We start from the raw sequence: 26115 nt of genomic DNA on the forward strand, positions 1-26115 counted from the left end.
CTAAAAGGTTGTCCCTTCACTCAGGCTGTTCCCTTGGGACCTCATTTCACCTCCCATTGGATACTAAACAGAAATCTATCAGTTTCTGACCTTGAATGTACACAAAGACCGAGCTTCCACAGCTCACTTTAGCAGTGAATTTCAAACGTTGACAATCGCAGGTCTCAGGAGAAAGTGAGGACTGCAGATGCTGGAGAGTCAGAGTTGAAGAGTGTGGCGCTGGAAAAGCACAGCAGGTCAGGCAGCATCCGAGCAGCAGGAGAGTCAACATTTCGGGCATCAGCCCTTCATCACAGATCCCAACTTATGGAACAGCAGCTACCCATTCACCCTGATGCACCCCTTCAGCTGAAGGCAGACAGCACTCGGACAGGAAAGCACGATAAATTACTCAGGATCACGAACAGAGTCAAATAGCACTTTCAGAAACACACCCTTCCGTCTGACCCGTCCATGCCGACCAGATATCCCAACCCAATCCAGTCCCACCTGCCAGCACCCGGCCCATATCCCTCCAAACCCTTCCTATTCATATACCCACCCAAATGCCTCTTAAATGTTGCAATTGTACCAGCCTCCACCACTTCCTCTGGCAGCTCATTCCATACATGTACCGCCCTCTGTGTGAAAAAGTTGCCCCTTAGGTCTCTTTTATATCTTTCCCCTCTCACCCTAAACGATACCCTCTAGTTCTGCACTACCCTACTTTAGAAAGAGACCATTCAGCCCAGCCAAAGCCGGTCTCTAGGACCCAGGAGACACCCATTAGTCTCGGGTCACCTTCGATGCCCCGCCCCCGGAAGTATGGTTGATGCCCCGCCCTCTTCTCCAGGGGGTGGGAGAGGATCTGCTCCAGGGACAGGGAGGGAGACAGGGAGGGAGACAGAGAGGGAGACAGAGAGAGGGACAGGGACAGGGACAGGGAGGGAGAGAGACAGACAGAGACAGGGAGAGGTACAGGGACAGGGACAGGGACAGGGAGAGGGAGGGAGACAGAAAGAGGGACAGGGAGGCAGAGGGACAGGGAGAGAGACAGAAAGAGTGAGGGACAGGGACAGAGCAGGAGACAGAGAGAGGGACAGGGACAGAAAGAGTGAGGGACAGGGAGACACACAGAGGGAGAGAGTGAAGGACAGAGAGAGAGAGATAGAGAGAGAATGGAGTCAGTAACGGAGGGAGATACACAGAGGGAGAAAGTGAGGGACACAAACAGAGAGAGAATAGATTCAGCAACAGAGACAGAGGGGGACACACAGAGGGAGAGTGAAAGGGACACAGACACGGAGAGAGAGAGAATGGAGGGAGAGACACAGAGGGAGGGAGTGAGGGACAGAGAGAGAATGGAGACTGTGACAGAGACAGAGGGGGACGCACAGATGGAGAGAGTGGGGGACACAGACACGGAGAGAGAGAGAATAGAGACAGAGACGGAGGGAGAGACACAGAGGGAGGGAGTGAGGGACAGAGAGAGAATGGAGACTGTGACAGAGACAGAGGGGGACACACAGATGGAGAGAGTGGGGGACACAGACACGGAGAGAGAGAGAATAGAGACAGAGACGGAGGGAGAGACACAGAGGGAGGGAGTGAGGGACAGAGAGAGAATGGAGACTGTGACAGAGACAGAGGGGGACACACAGATGGAGAGAGTGGGGGACACAGACACGGAGAGAGAGAGAATAGAGACAGAGACGGAGGGAGAGACACAGAGGGAGGGAGTGAGGGACAGAGAGAGAATGGAGACTGTGACAGAGACAGAGGGGGACACACAGATGGAGAGAGTGGGGGACACAGACACGGAGAGAGAGAGAATAGAGACAGAGACGGAGGGAGAGACACAGAGGGAGGGAGTGAGGGACAGAGAGAGAATGGAGACTGTGACAGAGACAGAGGGGGACACACAGATGGAGAGAGTGGGGGACACAGACACGGAGAGAGAGAGAATAGAGACAGAGACGGAGGGAGAGACACAGAGGGAGGGAGTGAGGGACAGAGAGAGAATGGAGACTGTGACAGAGACAGAGGGGGACACACAGATGGAGAGAGTGGGGGACACAGAGAGAGAGAGAATAGAGACAGAGGGGGACACAGAGAGAGAGAGAATAGAGACAGAGGGAGACACAGACAGAGAGAGAATGGAGTCAGAGACCGAGAGGGACGCACAGTGTGTGTGGATGGAAGGGGATGTGGTGCAGACACTCAGAGCCTTGGGGTAAGTCAGAGAGTCGTAGAACCATTCAGCATGGAAACAGACCCTTCGGTCCAACCTGTCCATGCCAATCAGATATCCTAAATTAATCTAGTCCCACCTGCCAGCACCCGGCCCATATCCCTCCAAACCCTTCCTATTCATATACCCATCCAGATGCCTTTTAAATGTTGTAATTGTAGCAGCCTCAATCACTTCCTCTGACAGTTCTTTCCATACACACACCACCCTCTCTTTAAAAAAATTACCCCATAGGTCCCTTTTAAATCTTTCCCCTCTCGCCTTAAACTCTAGTTCGGGACTCCCCTCCCCTGGGGAAAAGACTTTGGCGATTCACCCTTTCCGTGCCCCTCGTGATTTTATAAACTTCTCTAATGTCACCCCTCAGCCTCCGACGCTCCAGGGATAAAAGCCCCGGCCTGTTCGGCCTCCCGTGAAAACTCAAAGCCTCCAGAAAGGCACAGTTGGCAAGAGCTTTTGACCTGAAACAGAAAGTGCTGGACCAAAAGTTTTAAGAAGTACCACAGATGCTGGAAATCTGAGACCTGAAGGTGCTGGGGAAGCTCAGCAGATCCGGCAGCATGTAAGCTTCGAACAGTCCAGGCCATTCGGCCCACTGTGTCTGTGCTGACCGTAATGCCATTCCAAACTAATCCTATCTTCCTGCACATGAAGCATTCACTCTGTGTCCTCTCTCCTCAGAGGCTGCAGATCTGAGTTTCTCCAGCATTCTCTCTATTTCACTTTGTTGGAGACCCTCTGGCAGGGGATACGATCTGTTGCAATTATTTTCAGCTAAGTCTGAGTGAAGTTGCCTTTGCACGTACTCCCCGTGTCTGCGTGGGTGTTCTCCGGGTGCTCCAGTTTTCTGCCACAGTCCAAAGATGAGGTGGAAAGGCCATGGTGTCCAGGGATGTGCAGGTTGGGCGGGTTAGCCATGGGACGTGCAGGGTTACAGGGTAAGAGGCTGGGCTCGGGTGGGATGTCCTTTGGAGGGTCGGTGTGGACTCGAAGGGCCGAGTGGTCTCTTCCGGCACCTTAGGGGTTGTGTGATCGGTGAGGAGTATCGCTGGTCACGTTCTCAAGTCTCTGTTTCCCGCCCTGTGCATTTCAGGTCCCCCGGGCCTCTGGTCGAAGAGGGCATGCTTTGCCAGGCAGCGAGCGAGGGTCCATGCTCCCTCCACTTTACCGCCTTGTGTTCCTGGCTGGCGTCTGAGCTGAAGTCCATAAGCCCTCTGGAGGAATGCATCACCCCGACGACGGGTGAGCGAGCGCGGGGGTCCTCTTTATTTGGGAACAAGAGGAAGGAAAGGCCTCCTGGCTGTCGGGTTGTCCGTAAAAAAATCACAGCAAGGTTCCTTCAGGCTATCTCCTAATTGTCCCCCCCCATCCCCTCCATCACAGAATCGTTACAGTGCAGGCCATTCGGCCCATCGTGCCTGGCTCTATTACCCAGAGTGCCACACTCCTGCCCTTTCAACACACACCATCTCTGTTCAAATAATCATCCAATGCTGTCTTGATAGTTGCTGAAAATGTGTTGCTGGAAAAGCGCAGCAGGTCAGGCAGCATCCAGGGAACAGGAGAATCGACGTTTCGGGCATAAGCCCTTCTTCAGGAATGGCTGAAGAAGGGCTTATGCCCGAAACGTCGATTCTCCTGTTCCCTGGATGCTGCCAGACCTGCTGCGCTTTTCCAGCAACACATTTTCAGCTCTGATCTCCAGCATCTGCAGACCTCACTTTCTCCTGTCTTGATAGTTGCCAATCCCTGCCCGGATTAAAATTCTAGCAGTCAGGGATGTCTGCAATCTGGAGAAAAAAAAACTATTAAATCTGGAATTGATGGGTATTGGGGGGGGGCGAACTCTTTGCTGACTAGAGCCATATGTGACACACAGGAAGATGGTCGTGGTTGTTGGAGGTCAGTCATCTCAGCTCCAGGACATCTCTGCAGGAGCCCCTCAGGGTAGTGTCCTAGGCCCCAACCATCTTCAGCTGCTTCATCAATGACCCTCCAGAAGTGAGGATATTTGCCGATGATTACACAATGTTCAGCACCCTCCCTGACCCCTCAGATACTGCAGCAGTCCGTGTTCAAATGCACCAAGATCTGGACAATATCCAGGCTTGAGTGGAGAGTGTGGTGCTGGAAAAGCACAGCAGGTCAGGCAGCACCCGAGGAGCAGGAGAATCGACGTTTCGGGCAAAAGCCCTTCATCAGGAATGAGGTTTGTGGGCCGGGGCTGAGAGATAAATGAGAGGGGATGAAGGTGATAGGTCAGAGGGGGGCAGTGATGGACGGGTCCGGAGGGGGGTGCCGAGTTGGAGGCTTGGGACTGGGATAATGTGGGGGGAGGGAAAATGTGGATATCCAGACTTGGAGTGACAAGTAGATGCCACATAAATGCCAGGCTATGAATCACCAATCATAGGCGATCTAATCACCGCTCCTTGACAATCACTGAATTCCCCTACTATCAACATCCTGAGGGTTACCATTGACCAGAAGCTGACCTGGACTTGCCAAATAAATACTATGGTTACATGAGCAGGTCAGAGGCTAGGTATACTGCAGCGAGGAACTCACCCCCTGACTCCCCCAAGCCTGTCCACCATCTACAAGACCCAAGTCAGGAGTGTGAGGGAATGCTCCCCACTTGCCCCTGGATGGGGGCAGCTCCAACAACACTCAAAAAGCTCGACACTATCCAGGACAAAGCAACCCCCGCTTGATTGGCACCACACCCACAAACGTCCCCTCTCCTTCCTGGTGCAGACAGTTTTTCTCTGACTCTAAACTGCCTGTGAAGGTGTGCCTCAGAATATTTCACTGTGTTTTGGGAAAGAGATACTGACGGTGGAATCGCTATCCAGAGGCCCCAGGCTTAAGTTCTGAGGTTCAAATCCCACCAGGGCATCCAAATTCAAGAAACAAACCTGACATTGAAAGGAAGTTATACTGATGGTGATCAGAACAACCAATTGTTGTAAAAACCCCATCTGGCCCTTCAGGGAAGGAAATCTGCCATCCTTACCTGGTCTGGCTTACATAGGGCCTAAATACGCCACTAGATGATTATTCAAATAGAAGCGTTGCAGGTTATGAGGAGAAATCAGGGGAGTTGCACTAAGTCAGTATGCTCATTTAACCAGCTGATGGGCTGAATGGCCTCTTGCTACCCAGCAACTCTGCTCCCATTCTGTCATGTGACTCTAGACTCACAGTGACTCTTAACTGCCCCCTGAAATGACCCAAGTGGAACACACTGGCTGAAGGGGTGGGCAGCATGTACTGGTTGTACCAATGGGCGCCCACATCCTGCAGGGGCTGTACAGAGACAACTATGGGAATGCAATTTGTTGTTGTGATACAGGCCTCAGTCAGGCCTCTCGTGATGGGATCTGGGGACTCCGGCTCCCCACCCCCCTGAGAGACCGCTCCCCAAGGCCATACATCCCACCCTCAGGACATTTGTTGCAGATTACAGTGTGTGTGGGGGGAAGTGCAGTTTTGGGGGTGGGGAGAGAGTGAAGGGGAGATGCCAGCCAGGCGCACTCGCTACCCGTGCAGCCTGATGCCCCTACCAGTGGCATTCTGTGGCACTGCCCTGATGGTCTCACATGTAACATACGTGGCCTGGTGCCCCTGAAATGTGTTAGAAAGTGGTTGACCCAGTGGAGTGCTGTCTCTTCTCTCCCCCACTGCCCCTTAACCCCTCCCCAGTGCCCCCGCCCCCCCGAGTGATGCAGTCAGCTGGTCGGTGAGGGTGGAGGTAAGGAAAGGCTGATGGATGCCCAGCGGCAGTGCCATACAATCGCGTGGCGATGGCATTGGGGCGTGCCAGCGCCGTCACGTGTGAATGTGCCAGTGGTGATTCTGCCCGTACCGAAGGACAGCGCTGCACCCGTGGTGGGGGAGGGGGGGGGCTCTCCAATGCCCCTTCAGGGTAACCCAGGGCGGTTAATGACAATTCCGTCTGGGGAATCATTCAGCAGTCGGAGCTCTGGAGTAACGCAGGGAGGCTCGGTGAAGGGAGTGGAGCTGAACACGTCAGTCAGTCAGTGCTTGCAGGACAATAACAACAGCACCAGACGGGCACTGACCTGTGGGATACGCTCCCTCTTCCCTCCCCCCCCCCCACGGAACAAGAGGCTGGTCTCTGAAAGAAAAGTTGAAGCGATCCACAAGGAACATTAGTGTTGTTGGTGGGGGCAGGTGGAGGGGGCAGGTGGAAGACAGGTAAACACAATTGGGGCAGCATTCAGGTTAAATAGCAGAGCCCGCTCGATGGGCTGAATGGCTGTTTCCCATTCCCTTATCTCACCCGCCATCCCCTCCCCTTCCCCTCGCCTCACCCCAATTCGGTTGCTATGTGGCACGTGGCACAGGCAGTGTGGGTCGGTTGGCCTTTGGTGGATCCAATCCGACTTGCTCACAGGCTCCGTTTCCGCTCTGTAGGCCCTGAAGATTCGGAAACCTTCCAACTGGAAGCCAGCGGCTTGGTGAATGAGTTGCGCTGCCCCTATCCGTCACTCACCGCGGGCGATGTGACCTCCAGGCTGAACAACACAGAGAGCTGTCTCCAGCTGCTGTGTAAGTATCTGACGATGTGTTGGAGAGACAGGGTGTGAGGGGGAGAAGCTAGATCCCACTGTGTAATGGAGGTGGGGTACGTGTGGGATTGCCAGTGGTGGTGGTGGAGAGTGTCCACTCTGTACTCGTATCACAGTACCCACCCTGGAGTTCATCGTGGACAGACACACTGAGGCCTCATCTGCCGAGCCTGAGGCCTAGTAACTAAAAGGAGCAATAACACGGATTAGCCAGCCATTCCAGAGCTAGCTCCTGAACCAAACTCTTCCATTCCCCTTCTCTCCCAATTCACAGGTGGTGGATCAGAAGGGTATAGACAGGGTGGATAGACATAAGCTTTCTCCCAGGGTGAGAGATTCCATAATGAGAGGTCATGCATTCAAGGTGAGAGGTAAAAAGTTTAAGGGGGATACACGCGGCAAGTACTTCACACAGAGGGTGGTAAGTGCCTGGAACACGTTGCCAGAAGAGGTGGTAGAGGCAGGTACGGGAGATTCATTTAAGATGCGTCTGGACAGATGCCTGAGTAGGTGGGGAGCAGAGGGATACAGATGCTTAGGAATTGGGCGACAGGTTTGGACAGTGAATTTGGATCGGCTCAGGCTTGGAGGGCCAAAGGGCCTGTTCCTGGGCTGTAAATTTTCTTTGTTTTTTGTAGTGGTTTTCCGTGCTGTGATTTTCTACAGTATGGGGTGACGGAGGAACAGAACTATCACGTTATAACAGAACAACCTATGTGGTGTTCAGAGTTAGATCCAATACTCCAGCTGAGGCCACAGACATCTACTCCCTCCACCACCGCAATTGTCTCGGGACCGTGGGGAGACCACACCCTGGGGTATTGTGGTCAGTTTTGGTCCCCTTATCTGAAGGAGGATGTTCTGGTGATGGAGGGAGTCCAGCGACGGAGGGTCACCAGACTGATCCCTCGGACGGCAGCACTGAGGAGAGTTTGAGTCAGTTAGGACTGTACACACTGGAGTTTGGAAGAATGAGGGGGATTCTCAGAGAAACCTGTGAAATTCTAACAGGTTAGGTGCAGGAAGGACGTTCCCAATGGGGCCACAGTCGAAGGGTACACGGTCATTTGTTTAGGACTGAGATGAAGAGATACGATATTGAGTTCAGAGATAGTGCGTTCCTGTTATTTAAAGAGCAAAGCTGGTAGGTGGAGGGAATGCTGGATGACTGGAGAAACTGAGGTACTGGTTAGGAAAAGGAAGGAGGTGTACCTCAGCTATAGACAGCTGGGATTGGGTGAATCCCTCGGAGTACAACGGCAGCAGGAGAATACTCTGGGAAATCAGAGGGACAAAAATAGGACATGAGATAGCTTTGGGAAATAGGATTTAAGGAGAATCCAAAGAGATTCCACAAATACACTAAGGGCAAAAAAGGTAACTAGGGAGAGAATAGGGCCCCTTAAAGATCAATGACGGAGCCACAGGAGATGGGTGAGAAACGAAATGAATATTTCACCTCAATATTTACCGGGGAGAAGGGCTTGGAAGCTTGGGGGAAATAAATAGCAATGTCTTGAAAAGTGTCCATGTTAAAGAGGAGGAGGTGCTGGAGGTTTTAAAATGCATAAAGGTGGATAAATTCCTGGGACCTGACCAGGTATTTCCCAGAACTTTGTGGGAAACTAGGAAGTGATTGCTGGGCCCCTTGCTGAGATATTTGCATCATGGATAGTTACAGGTGAGGTGCCGGAAGACCGGAAGTTGGCTCGCGTGATGTCATTATTTAAGAAGGATGGTACGGACAAGCCAGGGAATTATAGACCAGTGACCCTGATGTCAGTGGTGGGCAAGTTGTTGTAGGGAATCCTGAGGGGACGAGATTTATATGTATTTGGAAAGGCAAGGACTGATTAGGGATAGTCAGCATGACTTTGTGCATGGAAAATCGTGTTTCACGAGTTTGATAGAGTTTTTTGAAGAAGTAACAAAGAAGATTGATGAGGGCAGAGCAGTAGATGTTGTCTATTTGGGCTTCAGCAAGGTATTCGACAAGGTTCCCCATGGGAGACTGGTTAGTGAGGTTAGACCACATGGGATCCGGGGACGCTAGTCAATTGAATACAAAATTGGCTTAAAGGTAGAAGACAGAGGGTGGTGGTGGAGGGTTGTTTTTCAGACTGGAGGCCTGTGACCAGTGGAGTGCCGCAAGGAGTCCACTGCTTTTCATCATTTATATAAATGATTTCGATGTGAACATAGAAGGGACAGTTAGTAAGTTTGCAGATGACACCAAAATTGGAGGTGTAGTGGACCGTGAAAAAGGTTACCTCAGATTACAACAGGATCTGGACCAGATGGGTCAATAGGCTGCGAAGTGGCAGATGGAGTTTAATTTAGATAAATGTGAGGTGCTGCACTTTGGAAAGGCAAATCGGAGAGGGACTTTATACACTTAATGGTAAGGTCCTAGGGAATGTTGCTGAACAAAGAGACCTTGGAGTGCAGGTTCATAGCTCCTTGAAAGTAGAATTACAAGTAGATAGGATAGTGAAGAAGGCGTTTGGTATACTTTCCTTTATTGGTCAGAGCATTGAGTACAGGAGTTGGGTCATTATGTTATGGCTGTACAGGACATTGGTTAGGCCAATTCTTGAGTTCAATTCTAGCCTCCTTGTGTTCAGAAAGATGCTAATCCTCAAAGGGTTCAGACAAGGTTTACAAAGATGTTGCCAGGGATGGAGGGATAGGTTGAACAGACTGGGGCTGTTTTCCCTGGAGTGTCGGAGGCTGAGGAGTGAGCTTAACAAGGTTTATAAAATCGTGAGGGGCATGGATAGGATAAATAGACAAAGTCTTTTCCCTGGGGTGGGGGAGTCCAGAACCAGAGGTTATAGGTTTAAGGTGAGAAGGGAAAGATTTAAAAGGGACCTAAGGGGCAACTTTTTCACGCAGAGGGTGGTACGTGTATGGAATAAGTTGCCAGAGGAAGTGGTGGAGGCTGGTACAATTATAGCATTTAAAAGACGTCAGGATGAATGAGAAGTGTTCAGAGGGATATTGGCCAAGTGCTGGCAAATGAGACTAGATTAATCTATGATATCTGGTTGGCATGGACGAGTTGGACCGAAGGGTTTGATTCTGTGGGTGTTTAACTCTATAAATGTCCCTACCCAGAGAGTGGGGAAGCCTGTAGAACTCTCTGCCACAGAAAGTGGTTCAGACCAAAACATTGAACGTTTTCAAGAAGGAGTTAGATAGAGCTCTTCGGGATAAAGGAATCAAAGGGGACCGGGAGAAAGTGGGAACAGGGGACTGAGCTGAATGCTGAGCCCAGATCCTAGGGTAGGGTGGGGCAGGCCCGAAGAGCTGAACGGCCTCCTTGTGCTCTAGTTACCTCTGTTCCTGTGCCACTGGGCGCCAGTTGATGTCTGTCACTTTGACTTTGGTTTCAGTGTTCCTGGGCTCGGAGCTCCTGGCAGCTAGAATCTTACACGCCAGGAAGCCCTTGGCGCAGTGCCAGGTACCGAGGGACGCTGGCGATGGTGATGACAACGAGATCCTCAAAGAACTGCAGCCTCTGTGCCAGACGCTGGGTATGGCTGAACCCACCCGAGACACCCCTGTGCCCCAACTCTTTAGAGACCTGGAAACTAAAGTAAGGAGCCTGGAGACATTGGTGGGGGGAGGGTATGTCGGAGGAGTTGTCTGAAGCCCCCTTGCGATTTAAAATGATATGAAACATCGAAACATTGCATTTGTGGTTGATTTCCTTGAAGGTTTCAGCTCTTGTTTATTTTTGTTTGCTGAGAGTTCAGTTTGTTTGTCAGACGACAGCACACTTGCCTTCACCAGTGAGAGCACTGAGTACAGGCGCTGGGCCATCGTGTTATAACTGGGCAAGACATTGGTGAGCGCTGCGTACAATTCTGGTCGCCCTGCTAGAGGAAGGATGTTGTCAATCCGGAAAGGGCGCAGTAAAGATTTCCAAGGACGTTAACGAGACCGAAAGGTTTGAGTTATAAGGAGAGGTTGGATATACTGGGACTCTCTTTCTCCCTGGAGCGCCAGGGGCTGAAGGATGACCTTATTGAGGTTTATAAAATCAAGGGCAGGGTCATGGATAGGGTGAATAGCCAAGGTCTTGGGGTGGGTGGGGGTGTCCAAAACTAGAGGGCATAGGTTTAAGGTGAGAGGGGAAAGATATAAAAGGGGCAACCTTTTCACACAGAGGGTGGTGCGTGTATGGAATGAGCTGTAGAGGACGTGGAGGGGGCTGGTACAATTACAACATTTAAAAGACGTTTGGGCATGAATAGGAAGGGGGTGAGAGGGATGTGGGCCAAACACAGGTAAATGGGAACAGTAATGTTTAGGAAACCTGGTCAGCATGGACGGTTTAGGGCCGAAGGGTCTGTTTCTGTGCAGCTTTGAAAGTGTCCCGTGAATTGTTCAATCGGCTGTGTTTCCCTAAGGAGGTAGAGCCGAGCTTCACAGGACAGTGAGCAATATAACCTGTGAGGGTGTCTTTAATATGAACTTGTCTGTGTGTGTAGACACAGACATGTGCAATGAGGAGGCATAGAAATGCATGCTGGGAAGGGGCCAACTCTGCACGTGTGCGATGAATGAATCCACCCTGTGTCTAACCCATTCATGGGCGGCACGGTGGCACAGTGGTTAGCACTGTTGCCTCACAGCGCCTGTAGACCCGGGTTCAGTTCCCGACTCAGGCGACTGACTGTGTGGAGTTTGCACGTTCTCCCCGTGTCTGCGTAGGTTTCCACCGGGTGCTCCAGTTTCCTCCCACAATCCAAAGGTGTGCAGGTCAGGTGAATTGGCCATGCTAAATTGCCCATAGTGTTAGGTAAGGGGTGAATGTAGGGGTATGGGTGGGTTGCGCTTCGGTGGGTCGGTGTGGACTTGTTGGGCCGAAGGGCCTGTTTCCACACTGTAAGTAATCTAATCTAACCCGTGTGAATATTTGTTTTCCAGCTCCGAGATGTCAGTGCCGGGTTGCCGGAGGGTGGAGTGGGAAAAGCCCTGCTGAGCAAGAGCCTGGGGCCGGAACAATGGGTACGGTGTCACCTCCCGCTGTCTCTCTGTAACCTTCGCAAAGAAAGATGGCCAACGCTGTCTGAGCTATTCCCCCCCCCCCCCCCCCACCCCATCCCCTGCCCGTCCAGACCCTCTCCTGCACTGGGCAGTGTTACCCGGGTGGGAATTTCCTCATTCCCAGTCACCAACACCACTTCACGGGGTGGGGGATGAACACCAGCCGGCGTCCCCACGCCCCGCTCCTCCCGGGTAAGAGAGTGAGTCCATTCCCTTTGCTCCATTCCCGGCGATTCTTAGCTGAGTCTGAGTTGGGGGAGGGGCGGGGCATCTGGTGCCATTCGCCTGAGGGTTGTTGGTGCCCCTTGACCTGAGGTGCGCGGCAAGACAAGAATACTGCCCCCCTGGGGTGCCACTGAGTGCCCACCTTGGCCGGTTGCCAAGGTGGAAGTTGGGCATTGCCCGGTTTGAGTGGGGGTGGGGGGGGAAACAGGTAACCCTGTCCCACGTGCTCATCATGGCGACGTCCCACAGGTGGCAGCGATGCCCATCCCCTCCCGGTAGAATGAAGAGCGAAGAAAGATCCTCACTAACCCTGCCGTATTCCTTGCCACAGGAGAACCTGAAGGAGATCCATCAAGCGCTGAGTGTTGAGTACGTATGCCGTCGGCAGATGCTGGTCACTCGCCTGGACGTGACAGTGCAGTCGTTCCACTGGGCCGAGGGAGCGCAGGTTTGCAATCTCCTGAGCCACTCGCCTGTCGGCAATGCAGAGCAGCCCTTTCCTCCTTGCCCTTCCCATAACCTTGAGTCAGGAGCCTACGGCCCTTTGCGCCTGCTCTGCCCATACACTCAGGTCAGCTGAAGTGAATCCTCCAACCCACAATCCCAACCTTCCTGCTGGTCTCTCTCAAGCTAGGGATAGGAGCAGGCAGTTTGGGCCGTCAAACATGCTCTGTCATTCCATATGATAGCGTCATACAACACAGAAACAGACCCTTCAGCCCAGCTGTGTCCATGCTAATCAGATTTCCTCAACTAAACCGGTCCCATTTCCTACATTTGGCCCACATCCCCCTCAACCCTCACACACCTGTCCTAATTTCTTTTAAACGTTGTAACTGTACCTATATCTACCACTTCCTCTGGCAGCTCATTCCATACACGTACCACCCTCTGCGTGAAAAAGTTGCCCCTTAGGTCTCTTTTATATCTTTCCCCTCTCACCCTAAACCTATGCCCTCTAGTTCTGAACTCCCCCACCCCAGGGGACAGACTTTGTCTATTTATCCTATCCATGCCCCTCATAATTTTATAAACATCAATAAAGTCACCCCTCAGCCTCTGACGCTCCAGGGAAAACAGCGCCAGCCTGTTCAGCCTCTCCCTGTAGCTCAAACCCTGGCAATATCCTTGTAAGTGCCTTCTGCACCCTCGGCTGCTCCTCTATCTCAATGCTAGTTTTGTGCTTTTTCTCCATAGCCCTTTTGATGTCTTTAAAATCTAAAAGCTTATCAGTCTCATTTTTATTTTGAATAGATTTAGTGACCCAACCTCCGCTGTCTCCTGTGGTAGAGATTTCCACAGGCTCACACCCCGCAAGAAATGGGGAGTTGATGGCCTAATGCTATTGTCACGGGACAGTTAATCCTGAGACCAAAGGGGCCTGGGTTCGAAACCGGCCACGGCAGATGGTGCAGTTTGAAAACTCCACAGAAAGAAAATCTGGAATTAACAGACTAATGCTGACCATTGCCAATTGCTGGAAAAACCCAAACTAATATTCTGTAGGGAAGACGTCTGCCATCCTTACCTGGACTGGCCTATGTGTAACTCCAGACCCACAGGTGACTTTTAACTACCCTCTGGGCAGTTAGGGATAGACAATAAATGTTGGCCAGTCCAGAGAGTGCTGCCTCGTGGGAAAGAAGGGAGTATAAATCTACTCCCCCTCTGCCTTGAAAGGGTTCCACTTAACGGACAGAGAGAGACAGAGAGAGAGTGCAGAAAGTGTTACACTTAACGGGGAGGGAGAGAGCAGAAAGTGTTCCATTTAACGGAGAGAGAGAGAGAGAGTGCAGAAAGTGTTCCATTTAACAGAGAGAGAGAGAGAGAGTGCAGAAAGTGTTCCATTTAACAGAGAGAGAGAGAGAGTGCAGAAAGTGTTCCATTTAACAGAGAGAGAGAGAGAGAGAGAGAGTGCAGAAAGTGTTCCATTTAACAGAGAGAGAGAGAGAGTGCAGAAAGTGTTCCATTTAACAGAGAGAGAGAGAGAGAGTGCAGAAAGTGTTCCATTTAACAGAGAGAGAGAGAGAGAGAGTGCAGAAAGTGTTCCATTTAACAGAGAGAGAGAGTGCAGAAAGTGTTCCACTTAACAGAGAGAGAGTGCAGAAAGTGTTCCACTTAACGGAGAGAGAGAGAGAGAGAGTGCAGAAAGTGTTCCATTTAACAGAGAGAGAGAGTGCAGAAAGTGTTCCATTTAACAGAGAGAGAGAGAGAGAGAGAGAGTGCAGAAAGTGTTCCATTTAACAGAGAGAGAGAGAGTGCAGAAAGTGTTCCATTTAACAGAGAGAGACAGAGAGAGTGCAGAAAGTGTTCCATTTAACAGAGAGAGAGTGCAGAAAGTGTTCCACTTAACGGAGGGAGAGAGAGAGAGAGAGAGTGCAGAAAGTGTTCCACTTAACGGAGAGAGAGAGCAGAAAGTGTTCCACTTAACAGAGAGAGAGTGCAGAAAGTGTTCCACTTAACGGAGAGAGTGTAGAAAATGTTCCACTTAACGGAGAGAGAGAGCAGAAAGTGTTCCAGTTAACAGAGAGAGAGTGTAGAAAGTGTACCACTTAACGGAGAGAGAGAGCAGAAAGTGTTCCACTTAACAGAGAGAGAGAGAGTGCAGAGAGTGTTCCACTTAACAGAGAGATAGAGAGAGTGCAGAAAGTGTTCCACTTAACGGAGAGAGAGAGCAGAAAGTGTTCCACTTAACGGAGAGAGAGAGTGCAGAAAGTGTTCTACTTAACGGAGAGAGAGTGCAGAAAGTGTTCCACTTAACGGAGAGAGAGACTGCAGAAAGTGTTCCATTTAACGGAGAGAGAGAGAGAGAGTGCAGAAAGTGTTCCATTTAACAGAGAGAGAAAGAGAGTGCAGAAAGTGTTCCATTTAACGGAGAGAGAGAGAGAGTGCAGAAAGTGTTCCATTTAACGGAGAGAGAGAGTGCAGAAAGTGTTCCACTTAACGGAGAGAGAGAGTGCAGAAAGTGTTCCATTTAACGGAGAGAGAGAGTGCAGAAAGTGTTCCACTTAACGGAGAGAGAGAGTGCAGAAAGTGTTCCATTTAACAGAGAGAGAGAGAGAGAGAGTGCAGAAAGTGTTCCATTTAACGGAGAGAGAGAGTGCAGAAAGTGTTCCACTTAACGGAGAGAGAGAGTGCAGAAAGTGTTCCATTTAACAGAGAGAGAGAGAGAGAGTGCAGAAAGTGTTCCACTTAACGGAGAGAGAGAGCAGAAAGTGTTCCACTTAACGGAGAGAGAGAGAGTGCAGAAAGTGTTCCACTTAACAGAGAGAGAGAGAGTGCAGAAAGTGTTCCACTTAACGGAGAGAGAGAGCAGAAAGTGTTCCACTTAACGGAGAGAGAGAGTGAGTGCAGAAAGTGTTCCACTTAACGGAGAGAGAGTGCAGAAAGTGTTCCACTTAACGGAGAGAGAGTGCAGAAAGTGTTCCACTTAACGGAGAGAGAGTGCAGAAAGTGTTCCACTTAACAAGAGAGAGAGAGTGCAGAAAGTGTTACACTTAACAGAGAGAGAGAGAGAGAGAGAGCAGAAAGTGTTCCACTTAACGGAAAGAGAGAGAGTGCAGAAAGCGTTCCATTTAACGGAGAAAGAGTGCAGAGAGTGTTCCACTTAACAGAGAGAGAGAGAGTGCAGAAAGTGTTCCACTTAACGGAGAGAGAGCAGAAAGTGTTCCACTTAACGGAGAGAGAGAGACAGTGCAGAAAGTATTCCACTTAACGGAGATACAGAGAGAGAGAGAGCAGAAAGTGTTTCACTTAACGGGGAGAGAGAGTGCAGAAAGTATTCCATTTAACAGAGAGAGAGAGTGCAGAAAGTGTTCCACTTACGGGAGAGAGAGTGTGTAGAAAGTGTTCCATTTAACGGAGACCGAGTGCACAGAGTATTCCACTTAATGGAGAGAGAGAGAGTGCAGAAAGTGTTCCGTTTAATGGAGAGAGAGTGTGCAGAAAGTGTTCCGTTTAATGGATAGAGAGCGAGAGAGAGAGTGCAGCAAGTATTCCATTTAATGGAGAGAGAGTGCAGAAAGTGTTCCACTTAACGGAGAGAGAGAGAGTGCAGAAAGTGTTCCACTTAACGGAGAGAGAGAGAGAGTGTGCAGAAAGTGTTCCATTTAACAGAGAGAGTGTGCCCAGAGTATTCCCCTTAATAGAGTGAGAGAGAGAGAGAGAGTGCAGAAAGTGTACCACTTAACGGGGAGAGAGAGAGAGTGCAGAAAGTGTTCCATTTACCGGAGAGAAAGTGCACAGAGTATTCCACTTAATGGAAAGAGAGAGTGCAGAAAGTTTTCCATTTAACGGAGAGAGTGAGTGCAGAAAGTGTTCCGTTTAATGGAGAGAGAGAGTGCAGAAAGTGTTCCATTTAACGGAGAGAGAGTGCACAGAGTATTCCACTTAACGGAAAGAGAGAGTGCAGAAAGTGTTCCATTTAACGGAGAGCGAGTGCACAGAGTATTCCACTTAATGGAGAGAGAGAGTGCAGAAAGTGTTCCGTTTAATGGAGAGAGAGAGAGTGCAGAAAGTGTTCCACTTAACAGAGCGAGAGTGTGCAGAAAGTGTTCCACTTAATGGAGGGAGGGAGTGCAGAAAGTGTTCCTCTTAACGGGGAGAGAGAGAGAGAGTGCAGAAAGTGTTCCACTTAACGGAGAGAGAGAGTGCAGAAAGTGTTCCACTTAACGGAGAGAGAGAGAGTGCAGAAAGTGTTCCACTTAACGGAGAAGAGAGTGAAGAAAGTGTTCCACTTAACGGAGAGAGAGTGCAGAAAGTGTTCCACTTAACAGAGAGAGAGAGTGCAGAAAGTGTTACACTTAACAGAGAGAGAGAGAGTGCAGAAAGTGTTCCACTTAACGGAGAGAGAGAGCAGAAAGTGTTCCACTTAACAGAGAGAGAGAGTGCAGAAAGGGTTCCACTTAACAGAGAGAGAGAGAGAGTGTAGAAAGTGTTCCACTTAACGGAGAGAGAGCAGAAAGTGTTCCACTTAACAGAGAGAGAGAGTGCAGAAAGTGTTACACTTAACAGAGAGAGAGAGTGCAGAAAGTGTTCCACTTAACGGAGAGAGAGAGTGCAGAAAGTGTTCCACTTAACAGAGAGAGAGAGTGCAGAAAGTGTTACACTGAACAGAGAGAGAGAGAGAGAGAGAGCAGAAAGTGTTTCACTTAACGGGGTGAGAGAGTGCAGAAAGTGTTCCACTTAACAGGGAGAGAGAGTGCAGAAAGTGTTCCACTTAACGGTGAGAGAGAGAGAGAGAGTGCAGAAAGTGTTCCATTTAACGGAGAGAGAGAGAGAGAGAGAGAGTGCAGAAAGTGTTCCACTTAACGGAGAGAGAGAGAGAGAGTGCAGAAAGTATTCCACTTAATGGAGATAGAGAGAGAGAGTGCAGAAAGTATTCCATTTAACACAGAGAGAGAGTGCACAAAGTGTTCCACTTAACGGAGAGAGTGAGTGCAGAAAGTATTCCACTTAACGGAGAGAGTGAGAGAGAGTGCAGAAAGTGTTCCACTTAATGGAGAGAGAGAGTGCAGAATGTGTTCCACTTAACGGCGAGAGAGAGTGCAGAAAGTGTTCCACTTAATGGAGAGAGAGAGTGCAGAATGTGTTCCACTTAACGGCGAGAGAGAGTGCAGAAAGTGTTCCATTTAACGGAGAGAGAGAGAGTGCAGAAAGTGTTCCACTTAACGGAGAGAGAGAGAGTGCAGAAAGTGTTCCACTTAACGGAGAGAGAGAGAGTGCAGAAAGTGTTCCACTTAACGGAGAGAGAGAGAGTGCAGAAAGTGTTCCACTTAACGGAGAGAGAGAGAGTGCAGAAAGTGTTCCATTTAACGGAGAGAGAGAGAGTGCAGAAAGTGTTCCACTTAACGGAGAGAGAGAGAGTGCAGAAAGTGTTCCACTTAACGGAGAGAGAGAGAGTGCAGAAAGTGTTCCACTTAACGGCGAGAGAGAGAGAGAGAGTGCAGAAAGTGTTCCATTTAACGGAGAGAGAGAGTGCAGAAAGTGTTCCACTTAACAGAGAGAGAGAGAGAGAGTGCAGAAAGTGTTCCACTTAACGGAGAGAGAGAGTGCAGAAAGTATTCCATTTAACGGAGAGAGAGAGTGCAGAAAGTGTTCCACTTAACAAAGAGAGAGATAGAGAGAGAGTGCAGAAAGTGTTCCACTTAACGGAGAGAGAGAGTGCAGAAAGTGTTCCGTTTAATGGAGAGAGAGAGTGCAGAAAGTGTTCCGTTTAATGGAGAGAGAGAGTGCAGAAAGTGTTCCATTTAACGGAGAGAGAGTGCACAGAGTATTCCACTTAACGGAAAGAGAGAGTGCAGAAAGTGTTCCATTTAACGGAGAGCGAGTGCACAGAGTATTCCACTTAATGGAGAGAGAGAGAGAGAGTGCAGAAAGTGTCCATTTAACGGAGAGAGAGAGTGCAGAAAGTGTTCCACTTAACAGAGAGAGAGAGAGAGAGAGTGCAGAAAGTGTTCCACTTAACGGAGAGAGAGTGCAGAAAGTGTTGCACTTAATGGAGAGAGAGCGAGAGAGTGCAGAATGTGTTCCACTTAACGGCGAGAGAGAGTGCAGAAAGTGTTCCACATTTAACGGAGAGAGAGAGAGAGAGAGAGAGAGTGCAGAAAGTGTTCCACTTATCGGAGAGAGAGAGAGTGCAGAACGTGTTCCACTTATCGGAGAGAGAGAGAGTGCAGAAAGTGTTCCACTTAACGGAGAGAAAGAGTGCAGAAAGTATTCCATTTAACGGAGAGAGAGAGTGCAGAAAGTGTTCCACTTAACGGAGAGAGAGAGTGCAGAAAGTGTTCCACTTAATGGAGAGAGAGAGAGTGCAGAAAGTGTTCCACTTAACGGCGAGAGAGAGAGAGAGTGCAGAAAGTGTTCCATTTAACGGAGAGAGAGAGAGTGCAGAAAGTGTTCCACTTAACGGAGAGAGAGAGAGTGCAGAAAGTGTTCCACTTAACGGAGAGAGAGAGAGTGCAGAAAGTGTTCCACTTAACGGAGAGAGAGTGCAGAAAGTGTTCCACTTAACGGAGAGAGAGTGCAGAAAGTGTTCCACTTAACAGAGAGAGAGAGTGCAGAAAGTGTTACACTTAACAGAGAGAGAGAGAGAGAGAGTGCAGAAAGTGTTCCACTTAACGGAGAGAGAGCAGAAAGTGTTCCACTTAACAGAGAGAGAGAGTGCAGAAAGTGTTCCACTTAACAGAGAGAGAGAGAGAGAGAGTGCAGAAAGTGTTCCACTTAACGGAGAGAGAGCAGAAAGTGTTCCACTTAACAGAGAGAGAGAGAGTGCAGAAAGTGTTACACTTAACAGAGAGAGAGAGAGTGCAGAAAGTGTTCCACTTAACGGGGAGAGAGAGTGCAGAAAGTGTTCCACTTAACGGAGAGAGAGAGAGAGTGCAGAACGTATTCCACTTAATGGAGATAGAGAGAGCGAGAGCAGAAAGTGTTTCACTTAACGGGGAGAGAGAGAGTGCAGAAAGTGTTCCACTTAACGGCGAGAGAGAGAGAGAGTGCAGAAAGTGTTCCATTTAACGGAGAGAGAGAGAGAGAGAGAGAGAGTGCAGAAAGTGTTCCACTTAACGGAGAGAGAGAGAGAGAGTGCAGAAAGTATTCCACTTAATGGAGATAGAGAGAGAGAGAGCAGAAAGTGTTTCACTTAACGGGGAGAGAGAGTGCAGAAAGTGTTCCACTTAACGGAGAGAGAGAGTGCACAAAGTGTTCCACTTAACGGAGAGAGTGAGTGCAGAAAGTATTCCACTTAACGGAGAGAGAGAGAGAGTGCAGAAAGTGTTCCACTTAACGGATAGAGAGAGTGCAGAAAGTATTCCATTTAACGGAGAGAGAGAGTGCAGAAAGTGTTCCACTTAACGGAGAGAGAGTGCAGAAAGTGTTCCACTTAACGACGAGAGAGAGAGAGAGAGAGTGCAGAAAGTATTCCATTTAACGGAGAGAGAGAGTGCAGAAAGTGTTCCACTTAACAGAGAGAGAGAGTGCAGAAAGTGTTCCACTTAACAGAGAGAGAGAGTGCAGAAAGTGTCCCACTTAACGGAGAGAGAGAGAGAGTGCAGAAAGTGTTCCACTTAACGGAGAGAGAGAGTGCAGAAAGTGTTCCACTTAACATAGGGAGAGAGTGCAGAAAGTGTTCCACTTAACGGCGAGAGAGAGAGAGAGTGCAGAAAGTGTTCCATTTAACGGAGAGAGAGAGAGTGCAGAAAGTGTTCCACTTAACGGAGAGAGAGAGAGTGCAGAAAGTGTTCCACTTAACGGAGAGAGAGAGAGTGCAGAAAGTGTTCCACTTACCGGAGAGAGAGTGCAGAAAGTGTCCAACTTAACGGAGAGAGAGTGCAGAAAGTGTTCCACTTAACAGAGAGAGAGAGTGCAGAAAGTGTTACACTTAACAGAGAGAGAGAGAGAGAGTGCAGAAAGTGTTCCACTTAACGGAGAGAGAGAGCAGAAAGTGTTCCACTTAACAGAGAGAGAGAGTGCAGAAAGTGTTCCACTTAACAGAGAGAGAGAGAGAGAGTGCAGAAAGTGTTCCACTTAACGGAGAGAGAGCAGAAAGTGTTCCACTTAACAGAGAGAGAGAGAGAGTGCAGAAAGTGTTACACTTAACAGAGAGAGAGAGAGTGCAGAAAGTGTTCCACTTAACGGAGAGAGAGAGCAGAAAGTGTTCCACTTAACAGAGAGAGAGAGAGTGCAGAAAGTGTTACACTTAACAGAGAGAGAGAGAGAGAGAGAGTGCAGAAAGTGTTCCACTTAATGGAGAGAGAGAGAGTGCAGAAAGTATTCCACTTAACGGAGATAGAGATAGAGAGAGAGAGAGCAGAAAGTGTTTCACTTAACGGGGAGAGAGAGTGCAGAAAGTGTTCCACTTAACAGGGAGAGAGAGTGCAGAAAGTGTTCCACTTAACGGAGAGAGAGAGAGAGAGAGTGCAGAACGTATTCCACTTAATGGAGATAGAGAGAGCGAGAGCAGAAAGTGTTTCACTTAACGGGGAGAGAGAGAGTGCAGAAAGTGTTCCACTTAACGTCGAGAGAGAGAGAGAGTGCAGAAAGTGTTCCATTTAACGGAGAGAGAGAGAGAGAGAGAGAGAGAGTGCAGAAAGTGTTCCACTTAACGGAGAGAGAGAGAGAGTGCAGAAAGTATTCCACTTAATGGAGATAGAGAGAGAGAGAGCAGAAAGTGTTTCACTTAACGGGGAGAGAGAGTGCAGAAAGTATTCCACTTAACAGAGAGAGAGAGTGCACAAAGTGTTCCACTTAACGGAGAGAGTGAGTGCAGAAAGTATTCCACTTAACGGAGAGAGAGAGAGAGTGCAGAAAGTGTTCCACTTAACGGAGAGAGAGAGTGCAGAAAGTATTCCATTTAACGGAGAGAGAGAGTGCAGAAAGTGTTCCACTTAACGGAGAGAGAGTGCAGAAAGTGTTCCACTTAACGGCGAGAGAGAGAGAGAGAGAGTGCAGAAAGTATTCCATTTAACGGAGAGAGAGAGTGCAGAAAGTGTTCCACTTAACAGAGAGAGAGAGTGCAGAAAGTGTTCCACTTAACAGAGAGAGAGAGTGCAGAAAGTGTTCCACTTAACAGAGAGAGAGAGTGCAGAAAGTGTCCCACTTAACGGAGAGAGAGAGAGAGTGCAGAAAGTGTTCCACTTAACGGAGAGAGAGAGTGCAGAAAGTGTTCCACTTAACATAGGGAGAGAGTGCAGAAAGTGTTCCACTTAACGGAGAGAGAGAGAGAGTGCAGAAAGTGTTCCACTTAACGGCGAGAGAGAGAGAGAGGGAGTGCAGAAAGTGTTCCACTTAACGGAGAGAGAGAGAGAGTGCAGAAAGTATTCCATTTAACGGAGAGAGAGAGTGCAGAAAGTGTTCCACTTAACAGAGAGAGAGAGTGCAGATAGTGTTCCACTTAACGGAGAGAGAGAGAGAGAGAGTGCAGAAAGTGTTCCACTTTACGGCGAGAGAGAGAGAGAGAGTGCAGAAAGTGTTCCACTTAACGGAGAGAGAGAGAGTGCAGAAAGTGTTCCACTTAACGGAGAGAGAGAGTGCAGAAAGTATTCCATTTAACGGTGAGAGAGAGAGAGAGCAGAAAGTGTTTCACTTAACGGGGAGAGAGAGTGCAGAAAGTGTTCCACTTAACGGAGAGAGAGAGAGAGTGCTGAACGTATTCCACTTAATGGAGATAGAGAGAGCGAGAGCAGAAAGTGTTTCACTTAACGGGGAGAGAGAGAGTGCAGAAAGTGTTCCACTTAACGGCGAGAGAGTGCAGAAAGTGTTCCATTTAACGGAGAGAGAGAGAGAGTGCAGAAAGTATTCCACTTAATGGAGATAGAGAGAGAGAGAGCAGAAAGTGTTCCACTTAACGGAGAGAGTGAGTGCAGAAAGTGTTCCATTTAACGGAGAGAGAGAGAGAGAGAGTGCAGAAAGTGTTCCACTTAACAGAGAGAGAGAGAGAGTGCAGAAAGTATTCCACTTAATGGAGATAGAGAGAGAGAGAGCAGAAAGTGTTCCACTTAACGGAGAGAGTGAGTGCAGAAAGTATTCCACTTAACGGAGAGAGAGAGAGAGTGCAGAAAGTGTTCCACTTAATGGAGAGAGAGAGAGTGCAGAAAGTGTTCCAATTAACAGAGAGAGAGAGAGAGAGAGTGCAGAAAGTGTTCCACTTAACGGAGAGAGAGAGTGCAGAAAGTATTCCATTTAACGGAGAGAGAGAGTGCAGAAAGTGTTCCACTTAACGGAGAGAGAGTGCAGAAAGTGTTCCACTTAATGGCGAGAGAGAGAGAGAGAGAGAGAGTGCAGAAAGTATTCCATTTAACGGAGAGAGAGAGTGCAGAAAGTATTCCATTTAACGGAGAGAGAGAGTGCAGAAAGTGTTCCACTTAACAGAGAGAGAGTGCAGAAAGTGTTCCACTTAACAGAGAGAGAGAGTGCAGAAAGTGTCCCACTTAACGGAGAGAGAGAGAGAGTGCAGAAAGTGTTCCACTTAACGGAGAGAGAGAGTGCAGAAAGTGTTCCACTTAACGGAGAGAGAGAGTGCAGAAAGTGTTCCACTTAACAGAGAGAGAGAGTGCAGAAAGTGTTCCACTTAACGGAGAGAGAGAGTGCAGAAAGTGTTCCACTTAACATAGAGAGAGAGTGCAGAAAGTGTTCCACTTAACGGAGAGAGAGAGAGAGAGTGCAGAAAGTGTTCCACTTAACGGCGAGAGAGAGAGGGAGTGCAGAAAGTATTCCATTTAACGGAGAGAGAGAGTGCAGAAAGTATTCCATTTAACGGAGAGAGAGAGTGCAGATAGTGTTCCACTTAACGGAGAGAGAGAGAGAGTGCAGAAAGTGTTCCACTTAACGGCGAGAGAGAGAGTGCAGAAAGTGTTCCACTTAACGGAGAGAGAGAGAGAGAGTGCAGAAAGTGTTCCACTTAATGGAGGGAGAGATTGCAGAAAGTGTTCCACTTAACGGAGAGAGAGAGTGCAGAAAGTGTTCCACTTAACGGAGAGAGAGAGTGCAGAAAGTGTTCCACTTAACAGAGAGAGAGAGTGCAGAAAGTGTTCCACTTAACGGAGAGAGAGAGTGCAGAAAGTGTTCCACTAAACATAGAGAGAGAGTGCAGAAAGTGTTCCACTTAACGGAGAGAGAGAGAGAGAGTGCAGAAAGTGTTCCACTTAACGGCGAGAGAGAGAGGGAGTGCAGAAAGTATTCCATTTAACGGAGAGAGAGAGTGCAGAAAGTATTCCATTTAACGGAGAGAGAGAGTGCAGATAGTGTTCCACTTAACGGCGAGAGAGAGAGTGCAGAAAGTGTTCCACTTAACGGAGAGAGAGAGAGAGAGTGCAGAAAGTGTTCCACTTAACGGAGAGAGAGAGTGCAGAAAGTGTTCCACTTAACGGAGAGAGAGAGAGAGAGAGTGAGAGAGAGCAGAAAGTATTCCATTTAACGGAGAGAGAGAGTGCAGAAAGTGTTCCACTTAACAGAGAGAGAGAGTGCAGAAAGTGTTCCACTTAACGGAGAGAGAGAGAGTGCAGAAAGTGTTCAATTTAACGGAGAGAGAGAGAGAGAGAGAGAGAGTGCAGAAAGTGTTCCACTTCATGGAGGGAGAGATTGCAGAAAGTGTTCCACTTAACGGAGAGAGAGAGAGAGTGCAGAAAGTGTTCCACTTAATGGAGAGAGAGAGAGAGAGAGTGCAGAACGTATTCAACTTAATGGAGATAGAGAGAGCGAGAGCAGAAAGTGTTTCACTTAACGGGGAGAGAGAGAGTGCAGAAAGTGTTCCACTTAACAGAGAGAGAGAGTGCAGAAAGTGTTCCATTTAACGGAGAGAGAGAGAGAGAGAGAGAGAGAGAGTGCAGAAAGTGTTCCACTTAACGGAGAGAGAGAGAGAGTGCAGAAAGTATTCCACTTAATGGAGATAGAGAGAGAGAGAGCAGAAAGTGTTTCACTTAACGGGGAGAGAGAGTGCACAAAGTGTTCCACTTAACGGAGAGAGTGAGTGCAGAAAGTATTCCACTTAACGGAGAGAGAGAGAGAGTGCAGAAAGTGTTCCACTTAACGGAGAGAGAGAGTGCAGAAAGTATTCCATTTAACGGAGAGAGAGAGTGCAGAAAGTGTTCCACTTAACGGAGAGAGAGTGCAGAAAGTGTTCCACTTAACGACGAGAGAGAGAGAGAGAGAGTGCAGAAAGTATTCCATTTAACGGAGAGAGAGAGTGCAGAAAGTGTTCCACTTAACAGAGAGAGAGAGTGCAGAAAGTGTTCCACTTAACAGAGAGAGAGAGTGCAGAAAGTGTCCCACTTAACGGAGAGAGAGAGAGAGTGCAGAAAGTGTTCCACTTAACGGAGAGAGAGAGTGCAGAAAGTGTTCCACTTAACATAGGGAGAGAGTGCAGAAAGTGTTCCACTTAACGGCGAGAGAGAGAGAGAGTGCAGAAAGTGTTCCATTTAACGGAGAGAGAGAGAGTGCAGAAAGTGTTCCACTTAACGGAGAGAGAGAGAGAGTGCAGAAAGTATTCCATTTAACGGAGAGAGAGAGTGCAGAAAGTGTTCCACTTAACAGAGAGAGAGAGTGCAGATAGTGTTCCACTTAACGGAGAGAGAGAGAGAGAGAGTGCAGAAAGTGTTCCACTTTACGGCGAGAGAGAGAGAGAGTGCAGAAAGTGTTCCACTTAACGGAGAGAGAGAGAGTGCATAAAGTGTTCCACTTAACGGAGAGAGAGAGTGCAGAAAGTATTCCATTTAACGGTGAGAGAGAGAGAGAGCAGAAAGTGTTTCACTTAACGGGGAGAGAGAGTGCAGAAAGTGTTCCACTTAACGGAGAGAGAGAGAGAGAGTGCAGAACGTATTCCACTTAATGGAGATAGAGAGAGCGAGAGCAGAAAGTGTTTCACTTAACGGGGAGAGAGAGAGAGCAGAAAGTGTTCCACTTAACGGAGAGAGTGAGTGCAGAAAGTGTTCCATTTAACGGAGAGAGAGAGAGAGAGAGTGCAGAAAGTGTTCCACTTAAGAGAGAGAGAGAGTGCAGAAAGTATTCCACTTAATGGAGATAGAGAGAGAGAGAGCAGAAAGTGTTCCACTTAACGGAGAGAGTGAGTGCAGAAAGTATTCCACTTAACGGAGAGAGAGAGAGAGTGCAGAAAGTGTTCCACTTAATGGAGAGAGAGAGAGTGCAGAAAGTGTTCCAATTAACAGAGAGAGAGAGAGAGAGAGAGTGCAGAAAGTGTTCCACTTAACGGAGAGAGAGAGTGCAGAAAGTATTCCATTTAACGGAGAGAGAGAGTGCAGAAAGTGTTCCACTTAACGGAGAGAGAGTGCAGAAAGTGTTCCACTTAATGGCGAGAGAGAGAGAGAGAGAGAGAGAGAGAGAGAGAGAGAGTGCAGAAAGTATTCCATTTAACGGAGAGAGAGAGTGCAGAAAGTATTCCATTTAACGGAGAGAGAGAGTGCAGAAAGTGTTCCACTTAACAGAGAGAGAGTGCAGAAAGTGTTCCACTTAACAGAGAGAGAGAGTGCAGAAAGTGTCCCACTTAACGGAGAGAGAGAG

At 48.8% G+C, this 26115-nt stretch overlaps 1 protein-coding gene across 1 annotated transcript in view; it reads left to right on the forward strand.

The window, feature by feature from the left end:
* Positions 1-1067: 1067 nt before the first annotated feature.
* The window catches only part of LOC122542875 (uncharacterized), a 32796-nt gene continuing 7748 nt past the window's right edge, over positions 1068-26115 (forward strand). The window contains exons 1-6 of the mRNA XM_043680985.2: positions 1068-2212; positions 3324-3472; positions 6671-6805; positions 10221-10423; positions 11761-11841; positions 12437-12553. Coding sequence (XP_043536920.2) covers positions 1158-2212; positions 3324-3472; positions 6671-6805; positions 10221-10423; positions 11761-11841; positions 12437-12553 — 1740 coding nt within the window. The 5' untranslated portion in view covers positions 1068-1157. The remainder of the gene's footprint in view (positions 2213-3323; positions 3473-6670; positions 6806-10220; positions 10424-11760; positions 11842-12436; positions 12554-26115) is intronic.

Source organism: Chiloscyllium plagiosum, unplaced genomic scaffold (genome assembly GCF_037043375.1).
Source record: "Chiloscyllium plagiosum isolate Xiang-an unplaced genomic scaffold, Cpla_swu_hap1 HiC_scaffold_47, whole genome shotgun sequence".
Lineage (NCBI taxonomy): Eukaryota > Metazoa > Chordata > Chondrichthyes > Orectolobiformes > Hemiscylliidae > Chiloscyllium > Chiloscyllium plagiosum.